General features: G+C 34.1%; 1 protein-coding gene across 1 annotated transcript in view; it reads left to right on the top strand.

Annotated features, from left to right (window-relative positions):
- Positions 1 to 9,548, top strand: part of LOC149086705 (tetraspanin-18B-like) — a 65,217-nt gene extending 55,669 nt beyond the window's left edge. The window contains exons 4-9 of the mRNA XM_089231063.1: positions 2,899 to 2,951; positions 5,632 to 5,706; positions 6,188 to 6,256; positions 6,667 to 6,795; positions 7,090 to 7,176; positions 8,075 to 9,548. Coding sequence (XP_089087189.1) covers positions 2,899 to 2,951; positions 5,632 to 5,706; positions 6,188 to 6,256; positions 6,667 to 6,795; positions 7,090 to 7,176; positions 8,075 to 8,215 — 554 coding nt within the window. The 3' untranslated portion in view covers positions 8,216 to 9,548. The remainder of the gene's footprint in view (positions 1 to 2,898; positions 2,952 to 5,631; positions 5,707 to 6,187; positions 6,257 to 6,666; positions 6,796 to 7,089; positions 7,177 to 8,074) is intronic.
- The last annotated feature ends 2,731 nt before the right edge of the window (positions 9,549 to 12,279 follow it).

Raw genomic sequence — 12,279 nt, 5'->3', positions numbered from 1 at the left:
TTATTTGGGTTTATTTGAGAAAACGCATCCTGGAGTCGTTTAAACGTAGTAAAATATTCTACGAAAAAAAAAAACCAAAAACAAAATTAGATTTTATGCGATTATATATATCGTAATACATTATTTAGTGCCTTTGCTTACTTTTGATATCTTTGGTGATAATTGATGTCCCGTATTTTTCCCTAGGAAATATGGTCAGCCTACGTATAATCTATGTTAAAAGCAGCCCACGAGGCATATTTCTATTATACATTCAGCTGTTATATTGTTAGAGCATTGTTAAAATCTATCAATTGGGGGATTTTATTAGATCATTGTTGAGCGTGGGAATTTTGAATCAGGATCACTGTTGTTCTCAAGGTCATTCGTTCAAAAAAGCATGAAAGTTGGAGAGTTTGCCTCAAAACGTTATTGTTGCGAAAATTTTTATTTTTCATTGTTGCTGAGTAACAGCGACAGAAATGCGTACATGGCAGCGCCTCTAGTGAGAAATGAAGAAAACGTAGCTTTTTTAATGCATCTCCAGAGAACGGATCAATGTAATAAGGGGAAATATCTATTAAGAGAAAGGATATATTATTATATATAGGCCAGGGGTTCCTTAACCTATGGATTGTATAATTCCACTTACACAATCTGGTTATAAATTCATCTGTTACACCACTGGTTTCATGGACCGGCTATTTATTTGGACTGCTTGGACTGGGACCAGATATTTTTGAGGCCCTCTTGAAATATGATTTTATACACAGCATTTTTGGAGAGAAATCGGCATGATATATTAAAATAATTGAAAATTAATGACAGAAATGACCCCAGAATTTATTAAAAATTTGAAATTAATGACAAATTATTTTATCAAAGAGAATTTCAGAATTTATGAAAGCTTTTAATATATAATTTGTGGCTCTGCGCTCAGGCCCTGTTGGCCTACCTATTAAGACACCATGGGGGAAATTAAACATTTTGTTAATTAGAAAATATTTTATAAGAGTTTTAAAATTAAAAATAGAACGATTGTCGTGAATTTGATAGTGTTGTTGATTTTGGGTCGCAGCTGAAAATGGTGAAGAACCTCTGTATTAGGCTGACTAATGTAATGAATAAGCATGAAAGTTCGTATTTGTATACAGGTTCTCCCAGCAGGGTAGAGAAGCCCCCTGATACTTCTAAAACGGCCCTTCATAGTGAATTTAAAATATGGGCCCATCCAGATATGCAGGGTCGTCTTTACAGCATCGTGGGCCCCCGGGCAAAGGGATTGTTCTGAGGCTAGGAATGCATACCCATTTAGATACTTGAAAATTTTAACCAGATCTCATTTTTTGAGCGCCCTTCCCGGGCCGTGCTCGGCTGGGCCCATGCATTAAGACGGCACTGCAGGCATGGCCCTGATGCTAATAGGGAGTCATAGATTATGAGATTTGGTACCATGATTTGCGAGAGTAAGCTAATTAAGCTGTGGCTCTTAGATTTTCTGGAGCCCTTTCTTTTAAGGGCGCATGGTGTTGAGGCATCGCTGCACAGAACTCCCTCCACGAAAACAACCGAATCAGGAAACCTTACTCATGAAATTTTTCTTCAATATCAATGCGATCAAAAAATCAATTCAAAAAGAAGGGGCTCACTACTTGATAGGGGGGCTCTGGATAAGACTAGGGCGGTCACGAGAAAGATGGTCCAATGGGGACCACGAGCGAGAGAAGGTTAAGAAACACTGCAACATTGTATTACATGTAAGAAACATCATTGAAATGGAGCTTGTGCTGCCACCAATAGAATAGAAAACACAAGTGTTATAATTCTTTGAACAAAACTGATGACCGGTTTCAGGTTAATGTGCCACAAAAAAAAAAAAATAAAAAAAATAAACAATGCGGTATGATATTAATGAATATTTTGTAATATTTTTTTATAATAATTATTACATAATTAGCAATAATTATATCTAATTAATTTTTACACCACACAAACAACAACTGTTAAAATTCCGAGGCACATTTAATGATTTAATCAATATTGTTGGTCATAAAATATTCATTAATACCATATTGTTTTATTTTTTTTTCGCGGCACATTAATCAGAAACCGATAATCAATTTTGATCAAAGAATTATAAAAGTTGTGTATTTCATTTGATAGGTGGCAGCAGCTTTCATTCGGCTTCATTTGGATTATATATGCCATATTTCACAGATGGCAGGGGTTTCACAATGTTACGATGTTATATTTATTATTTAAGTCATACGTACTTAACCCATGGCCCGCGGGCCAAATGTGGCTTTCGGTGATGTGACCCTACGACCTCAAACATAATTTTGTAAAAAATTATCTAGGCAGCAAATTTCCAAATTTCCATATTTACAGATTGCTTGAGTGACTTGCGGCACAGTTTCAGATCACCTAAGTAGACCGCGGCATATTCCCAGATCACTTGAGTTGCCCGTGGCATATTTCTATATTGGTGCTCTGCTATGGGCATTTAAGACTCAAAAAGATTGAAATCCTTTATTTAAAACAGTGAGTCTTGACCAAGGGTTAGAAAGATTTCAGGGCATCCTGAGCTTGAATAATCAAACAATTAACTTATTGTTTTTACATTATTATGTGCTGAATATTATACTGTTAAAGGGTCCGTGGTATTCATCTCATTTTCAGGAGGGAGAGGGTTCTTATTTGTGCAAAGGGTCCCTGAAGACAAAAGATTAAAGAACCTTTAATAATGTAAACGTGGCATTTGTTTGAAAAGTTAAAGAATAAAACTTTACTACAATGAAATAATAAGCGCTAAAACGTTTCTTACGTATAACATAATATAGGTTCTTTTTTTAATGAAAATTTTTCCTTTTTTAGCTTTTGCTGCTTAATAACGCTTGTTTTCTCCGATAATTTTTTCAGGCCTCCTTGGATGGATAGGATCCTACAGAAGAGGCAATTGTGTTATGAAATTGGTAAGTCGTACTGGTGACATGAAGTATTTAAAAATATATTTAATTCTACGTGGTGTCCTGTAAGCCCTAATTTGGCCTTTATCGCATCAACCATTCGCGGTAGAGGTATAGTTCTAATTTGCAAAATGCTCAGAATGTGTTTGGGAATCGCTTTGTATCAGTTTCGAGAGTAAAAATAGTGCGTCATAAAATTAGAAATCTGAATTTTTATACGATCCCCCCGTCCTCTTACTTCCAATTAAAAAGTTGTTGGCCTGTCTCTCCTAGGCTAAAAAAGAATTCCACGTTTCTAAGTGAAATATTCGTTGAGATACATTAATTCAAAAATCGAAGGAAAGTTTGGAGAAAAGCAGCATAAACAAGGAAAATAAACGTTATCCGTTAGCTTTTACACTGTTTTTTTTTCTCAACCTTTTTTTAAATTCAAATATTTCAGCAAATATGGTGATTGGACGCCCCCCCCCCCCAGAAGAGATAGAACATCAACGTTCTAATTGTAAGTTGGAGAACGGGGGACCGTATAAAAATTTAAATTCTTTTTTATTTTATGACACTGTATTTTCACTCTCAAAACTGATGTAGAGTGATTCCTGAACACACTTTGAGCATTTTTTAAACTGAAACTATACCTCTTGATGAAATAAAGGCCGCATTCGAACTTCTGATATAGGGTGCCCAGTATCAGAATGCCAAGTTTTTGAAATTATGACAGCATTCTTCAAATCTGTTGCCTAAGTAAACTCAGGCCCGTCTTGAGAGTATCATGGGCCCCCGGGTCAACTGATTTTTCTGAGGCCCTACCAAACAAATTATCGGAAATTTCAACCAGATCTCATTTTTATGAGGCCCCTCTTCGCTTGAGGCTTCCGGGCAGTGCCTGAGTGGGCCATGCAAGACGGTACTGCCTAAGCTTAGTTAATGACAACTGCGTTGGTAGCAAAACATTTCCAATACGAAAAATAGACGTTAAAATTAACAATTTGTCCTTTTTCTTTAATTTCATTTCTCCATTTGAGTAGAAAAAACTCAATTTAAGTTGTTTTCAGGCCACTTGTAAATTTTATCGAATTATGATCAAAAAAGGAATTTCGTTCAAGCTTCTCAATTCATTGGACTTTTTTTTTTTTTTACAACCGCTAATATAATTCTCCTTGAACTGAATTTGAGGTGCAGTAGATTGAAAAACCAGACAATGTGCGTTTAAAAAAACTATTTGAAAAATATTTTTGTTAGGATTCATCCGCGAATGTTAATGCTTATGTACAATGGTGTTGGAAAAAAAATGGAAGAAAAAATCCGTGCAACATTGTTGTAGAGCGCACGGCTGACCTTTTTCTATTATGCGTTTGAACAGCTTTGGCGCTGCCTCCGTTGGCCTGTTGTGAATCATCATCCTGATATGCGTTGCCAATTCACAAAGAAAAGTAAAAACACTAATGCGCACGTGTGAATGCTACACGATTCACGTTTATAAGTGGGTATGCCAGAAAAAAAAGTCTGATTTTTAAAACTTTTTTCCACTCGTGGTTAACTGATATAGCGTAGATGACCTACAGCAAAGAATTTTCCTTTAACTGGGAAATGTCGTGTTTTTCCCGGTAAATATACATGAGTGCACTTTTTAAAATAAGTTTTGGTTTTAAATCTCCAAACGTTATTTTCATCGAGATTTTAAATACGCTATGAATAGTAGTAGATGGTTTCGAATCACACTCTCATTGATGGGGGGGGGGGGATATCACCAATTCGAGAGAGAGTCGATATCCTGTTATTTTCTCAGGGGATAAGATTTTTATCAATGGAAGATAATCCTCAAGGTGCGTCTGCTGCATCCTCGTGCTATGCGTTGTCATTGAGTGATTTGCTGAAATTTCCCATCAACGTGTCACGAAATATTGCGCACTAGATAAACGTCAAACTTAGGACGACCCGCTGACGGTCGGCACGTGAAAGAGACGCGTTGTGTTTCTTGGATTTTTTACAGCGAGGTGCTGCTATCGCAACCGGGTTGTACGTTGACGGAAACAGAAGATGAAAAAGTAAAACAATAGTCGGGCGTATTTACTTTAAGCGTATGTTGACGTACTTTCACAATCGCATCTCTAGTAGGCTTAGATGTAGGCCCATGTGTAAAAAAGGGACAGCAACTTTTGGTTGGATAAAAGATCGTACTGTTACCATACGTCCCGTATTTTACAGTACATTAATTTTCTCATATTTTTACTTCCGGCAATGTGGACGGCCACGCATTCTAACCACACAGAACTTTTTGCCACTCTGTGAAGATTCACTATAAGTGTACAGACTTCGCTCTATTATCATACCGCATAAGTAAAAATATAAAAAAAAGTGCATTAAAACATGTAAGGTTGACCAGACTTCTGTAAACAACAGGCCCACTCAGGTAAAAAAGGAAAAATTGTCAGAGGGAAAGCATTGCTTCTAGGCTATCGAGGGGTGGGCGATTACAAGGCTTGGATACATGGAAATATAATTATACGCCTATTTTTTATTTAGGGCATTGGTAACCTAAAGAATTGAAACAAAATTTGAAAGGAATACAATTATCAATTGCGTTTATATTATTAACTGCATATGCAACTATGTTGTTTACTTCATCACAAAACTTTGGCATTTTCTTTTTCTTCAGCATCAAAAAATTTAAATTTCTTTTTTGCAGTTTTTGCTGTTATCAGTTCTCACGGTAGCAGCCGAAGTAGGTGGGATCGTTGCTTTCAATATCATGAACTTCAAGGTAAACACAATGTCGTTTTTATCTCTAGCACTTTAATTAAACATATTTTAAAACAAAACCAAATTTAATTAAAAAAATATATTGTCTTTTGTGAAATGATTAGAAATTCTATGTTCACAACTTTCTGTACATTTAATCATTGTCCTTATTATTACACGAAAAGTATCGCGCCTTTACACTCAAACGCAGTTGAACCCCGATTTAACAAATCAGATAAAACTTACATTTTTACTTTTCAAATCGAGGAAAATCTTATATCAGGCGGAGTTTGAGATCAACACAGATACAGTGTGACAGCGACTTCTAAAAGATTCGTTACATTGGAGTTCGGGGTCCGACTATATCCGAATAGAGTATTGAGTTTTTCTTTTCGTTAATACGGAAGACCATTTTTGAAATTTAACGTGCACAATAGACCTATTTGTTACACAATTTTACCTATAAGTTATTTATGCATCATCTCCGCTATTGTAATTTCCAGATGACTGATATATTGGAGGTCGGATGGAAGGAAGTGAATGACAACACGAGAAACATTATTCAAGATCAGGTAATGAGATATCCTCCGCAACAATAAAATCATTATTGCCTGGCACAGTATTTCTCAACCTGTAGACCGTGGACTGGTGGGGGTCTACAAAGAAGGGAGAAGAGACAGGTGACCGTCAGACAGACTTTAAAAAAAAACATTAATTGAACTTAACTCATATTCAACCTATTACCAATTAAAATCAAATTGAAAGAAAAACCAGCGCAGACTGAAATAAAATATTAGACCCATATAAATTAGTAGCCCATCGAATTGTTTCAGACATTTTACTGGTCCTTGAGTCAAAAAAGGTTGTGAAATGCTACATAAATTATATACGAATTATTTTTTGATAAAACATGTCAATAGTGATAAATGCTGGTACTGTAATAATACTTTTTTTGTTGATAAAATTATTAATTTTTGAACAGCTCCATTGCTGTGGATTCCTGGGTCCAGAGGACTTCTCTCGGAACACGGACCCCATACATGACAGCTGCTACACCAATGTCGCCGTTGGGACTTCGAACTCAACGGGAGCGGTCAAGAGGTTGAACACGGTAAAACAAAACACGTTATTTATTCCTTGAATCTTTTTTAAATTAAATTATTACAGGTAAATTGGTATCGGTGTGTATTTAGAAATGTAAACGGTATTCACTTGAACGTAATACTAAATTCGTGATTTTTAAAAAGATATAGAATTTTCTTTTAGTAAATCTCCATCGTTGTTATAAAAGAAAAATATTAGTTACCCAATCGCACCAAAATGATCAGCTTTTGTTGGCAACAATTAGTTTTAATTTTTTACTCGTTCACAAATAGCTTAAATTATTTCATTTACTTTCATTTAGGTCGGCTGCAAAGAAAAGCTCGTAGATTGGTTTTATACGAACAAATACATATGGATAAGTGGTCTTGGCGGAGTGCTACTATTCCAGGTGATTATCTTTTACCGTTTTTTTGTAACACCGTATAAGAAATTCATTATTGATTTTAACTATGCCAATCTGTGAATTTAAACACCGCACGGGTGGACGAGACATTCATGACACATAAAAAAGTTAATTAACTAATTGGCATATCAAGGTGTGGTCCACAGTACAGTGATCATCACGATCAGGAATTTTATTTTTTAAAATTAAAATTATAATAGTTTGAAATTTCCACCATAGTACCATTTGTATTTTTCAAAAATTTAACATGGACTGAAATTAAGTATCATTTATAGGTTTCAAACGTGCTGTAACTGTTTGCATCAAATGTTTACATGTTTTGTGGTACAGTGACGTATATTCGCGAAATTATTAATTTTTCCTATTGAACATCTTGACCATGACAAGCATTTCACTAAAAATCCCAGACTCGTACACCAATTTATTTATTTTATATTTATTTGTTGAATGCTCACCTTTTGCCATATTAATCACATCCACAAATGAGCTTGAACTCACAGACATCAAATATCCCACCGTATTATCTCTGTATAAAGCTTCTTCAATGAATAAACAACAAACTATCACCCGAAAGGTGTGCAGTGAAATTAAAAATGAATGCATAGAAAAATGTCAATTAATCAAACATCGATCATTTCTCTAGGTATAGTCTTAATTATGCTTGAAAGCATCCAAACTACAAATTACTAATGCCTTCGCGACAATTTGTGTTTTTTATAAATTTACTCATTCTTTCAGTTTTTGGTACAATACTATTAATGCGCTTCAATTATTTTACCTGTAATTAGTATTTGCATTGAAATTTTATTATCGGTGTGTACATATGTTAATTAATTGTATGATTGTTTTATATTATTTTATATTTTCTTGCAAATGAATCCAGGTGGCGAGCGTGCTGTTCGCTGTCTATCTAATAAACCAACGAGGTCGATCACGTCGCTCGTCGTCGGAATCCCTGGACCTGGACATCGAACCGATGCCTCACCACCACCATCATCACCACCATCCCCAGCCGTACTTCTGACACGTGGTGCATCCTGAACCGATACCAACTTATCCCGACTTTCCACCGAAATTCCAACGACAACCCATTCGACAAGCTTACTACTAAAAGTACTCGGGCAGGAGAATGAAGAAAAAAGCGATAATCGACGGTAAAAAGAGGGGACCAAAGGAAATTTCGACATGACCATGTTTCGCCGCGTCCCTTATCCATGCTTCGATATCATCACATCATCGTCATATAGATTTTTTTTTTAAAAATGCGTGAAGATACATGCATGAGAAATTGTGTGCGCGTTGGGCATTCTGGGATGTACGTTTGCCAGTGAAATTATATCCAATGCTGAGAAGTTGCGAATTCATAATTTGGAGCTGTGGCCAAAGAAATTTATCAAGTTTTCTTTCTTTTTTTCGTTCGTCACTGTGTGTGTACGGAATAGCCCCTTCTCTTTGAATGTCATTCATGCACATGTCAATCAGCATTACTGCTGTAAATCATTTTATATCATACTATGCTTGCTAAATGAATAATCACTCCTTTAGACGATATAGTTGTGAGAATTTGTGTCAACATTAACGTGCAGTATTATGAATTTTTATATGCATTATTGATAAACCATCTCGTCATAAATCATTTACATTCATTATTTACCTTTTATAAGCTCTTTTGTATTCAAAATTTAGAAAAATTTGATTATACAGTACAGAAAAAAATTAAATCGTTTTTAATATTCACACACAGTTTATATATAAAATTTTACTAGAATGTGTTCATAAAATTTTATTTTTAAGTAAATTGTGTTCATGAATTTTAGAATAAATTATATTCATGAACTTTTAAATGATTTATATTCATGAATTTTAAATGAATCATATTCATGAATTTTAAATGAATCATATTCATGAATTTCAAAAAAGATTCATAAACGCATAATTTCATGCCATATATAACGAAAATTTACCAATTTTCTTACTATTGTATTTTGTATTTTTCTTTGTAGCATTTGTATGTTCATGTATTTCCTTTATGTGTAGAATGTAAATACTTGTGCAATACTATTACTGCCTCTTTTAGTATTAAAATGTCCAATCGCAATTAAAAATAATAATTTCTGTGTATTTCTATCGAGACATAAATATATTGTAGTATAAGAGAAATTATTTATATTTGAATTAGATCGAGCAGACACACCACGATTGTATTTCAAAATAATGTGTCTATGTGCCCGCAAAAAAATAAATGTGTATTGAATTTTTTTAATAGCATGTAAAGTTCTTTTATATATAAATGTCTCGTCATTTTGCTCTTCTATTAAACGGCTGTGAAATCAATAAATGAAAATATTACCTCAAAAGTTGATCTTGACTGATTATGAGTAATCTTATATTATAGGAAGAACAAGTTTTATTTTCTAAATTCGGCTATATATATGAAATAATCTTTTCATATATACGTAGCTACAATGTTTTTCTTTAAACATCAGGACCAAAGGAAAAACAATTACATTCGTACACATACACAGTTAGATCAGAAAAATTTGAAATGCTCCTAAAATTCAAGTTTTGGAGGGAAAAAATTATAACTTCAACATAAATTGACAATTATTATACGTTACTAATATTTTTTATGTTAATACAAAGCATAGTTTTCTTATATTTCAATACAGAATCATTTAATCAAATTCGCAAATATAGTTGCAAATTATGATTTTATAGTACTTGCCTTTTGATGGCTTTTCTCTTGCATGTGGATAAAAAAAAAATTCAATCATATTAAAATCATGAAAACGTGATAAATTATACCATAAATTGGTTCTTAAATTCGTTTTTTTTTTAAATATCTCTGAGAAGTAATACAACGCAGTCTCTTTGATTGATGGTCATTTGATTGAAAAGTATTACATATACTCCTAACAGATAATGTCTTGTAATATGATTCTTCAGATTTAAACCTGTATTACAAAAATAACTCGAAAAAGTTAATCTCTGGAACGGAATGGATGAATTTAATGGTATTTTCTGCGAATATTAAAAAAAAAATTTCCGTGGAAATGCGCCTATGAAAATTTAAATTTGCATAGTCCAAATTTATTAAAAATATTGCACATTTATGTTTTAAATTATATATACCACCTAGAATTACACTTAAGAAATTTAACAATTTTTTTTTTTACATTGAGTCAACATGAAAAAGTTCTTAAAACATCCACAAAGTCAGCATGCGTAACACTACATACGGGACACATTAGTCTTTTATTATGCAGTCGACCTTCGTAATTACAGTACCCTTCCCGTATTACAAAGATTAGTTTTGATATTTCTTTAATCATTACGAATACACAAAAGCTATTTCATCCAATAAATAGATTAAATCAAGCTCTGTCCCCGATTCTCCCCCTCCCCAATGACTTTTCATCCTTACCAGATAGGTTTATTTTTCAGTTTGGCATGTCCATAAATCATTGAATGTCATTATCTAGACCAGTGGTTTTCAACCTTTAGAAGCTCGCGGCCCGGTTGAGTATTTTTTTCGAGTGGAAGGCCCGGTCATAAGCACGATTAAGGGGAAATGAATGGGAAAAAATTGAACGATGAATCACTCACGGTCCGGTTTGACTGATGCCAGGGCCGGGTACCGGGCCGCGGCCCAGCGGTTGAGAAACACTGATCTAGACCAATGGTGCGCAAACCATGGGTCGTGACCCCATTGGGGGCGGGGGGAAGTCAACTATTTCTCTTCCCCCTTCTACCGGTCTGCGAAATTTTACAACTATTTTCTCTGGCCCAAGTCATAGAAAGCTTGAAGAACATTGATCTAGATTTTAGACCATGGTTTCCCAAACTCTGTTCCATCGCCCCCTTTTCCAGAAACTTTTTTCTGTCATCGTCCCCCGACTCAAGCGTACCCATAGGACCCTATGGATCCCATGTTATACTCTTAGCTTCTATCGCTCCCTTGGACTATTGCATCGCCCACTTTGGGAAACACTGACCTAGGCAGCAGCCAAAGAACCCAACACATCAATTGATAACTCAATTTATCAATTATGTGTTCAACCGCTTCTGTTGAAGAGGCTATTTGTTAAATTATTTAAATTCATAGACGGGTGCCATTACAACGAATGTCGACTGAATATGAATTCCTACATAGACACAAAAGGCATATTTCTCTAGAATAAAAGTATAGACTCATAAAAATTCATATAAATAAAACACGGAAATTACACTCATTTCAACAATCAGAACTAGGAGAAAGAATGCAAATTACGAGATTTCGAACATTTTCAAAGTCACGTGCAGTACAAAAAAAATTTTTAGTGCAATGAGGAAAACCTCAAATATGGGTAATCTTCGCACACTTTGATTGTAGGTTGGTGGGAAGACGTGTTTTCTTGCATTTGTGGGAATCTATTTTACCAGACAGATGTATTGAATAGCAGGTTGAAACGTATTTAAAGCTAATAAACAAATTCTTAAAATTATTTGTGTATGTTTGTCACATTATATATATATAGTTCATGTAGGTTTATTTAATTAAAGCAGATAATTTCAATTTTCGGGAATTCTGGTCTCTATATCTGTATAATAACATTGAAATTCTTACTTGAGAATTCCAAAACTGATTATTCCATGATAATATTTTGTTAAAAGCAGCAATTGCGTTTGTATCTGGTTTCATAATAAACTAATGTTACCCAAAAAGTTCAAAAAAATTAAATTTTACATTCCATTTATGGTTTTTTTTTTTCAAAATACAACTTTCGGTCTATGAAAACCTGATATCATACTTTGTTTTTACATTCCATTACACGATGCGTACGGAAATAATTTTCTTTTATCATATCTGGAAGTCTTGAATCGAGTATCAGAAATCTAAAAACAAAATTCGAACGATTTTTTCAAGATTTTCTTCACTTTATGGCAGATGTCTGGAAGATTCTTTTTTTACTGATACAATTTCATATAAAAATCACCATAACATTTTGCTTAGCTAATAATAACTATTTTCAACAATGCTAAAAACTGCAAATTCTCTTTGATGCTTATCCGTCGCTATTGCTTTTCATGTATAATGAGTCAAATTAG

The sequence above is a fragment of the Pholcus phalangioides genome, unplaced genomic scaffold (assembly GCF_987345545.1).
Source record: "Pholcus phalangioides strain wild (caught in Gottingen) unplaced genomic scaffold, Ppha-v1.0 ptg000004l_1, whole genome shotgun sequence".
Taxonomy (NCBI): Eukaryota; Metazoa; Arthropoda; class Arachnida; order Araneae; family Pholcidae; genus Pholcus; species Pholcus phalangioides.
Note: the sequence above shows the minus strand (reverse complement) of the source record. Positions and strands in the feature narration are given on the sequence as shown.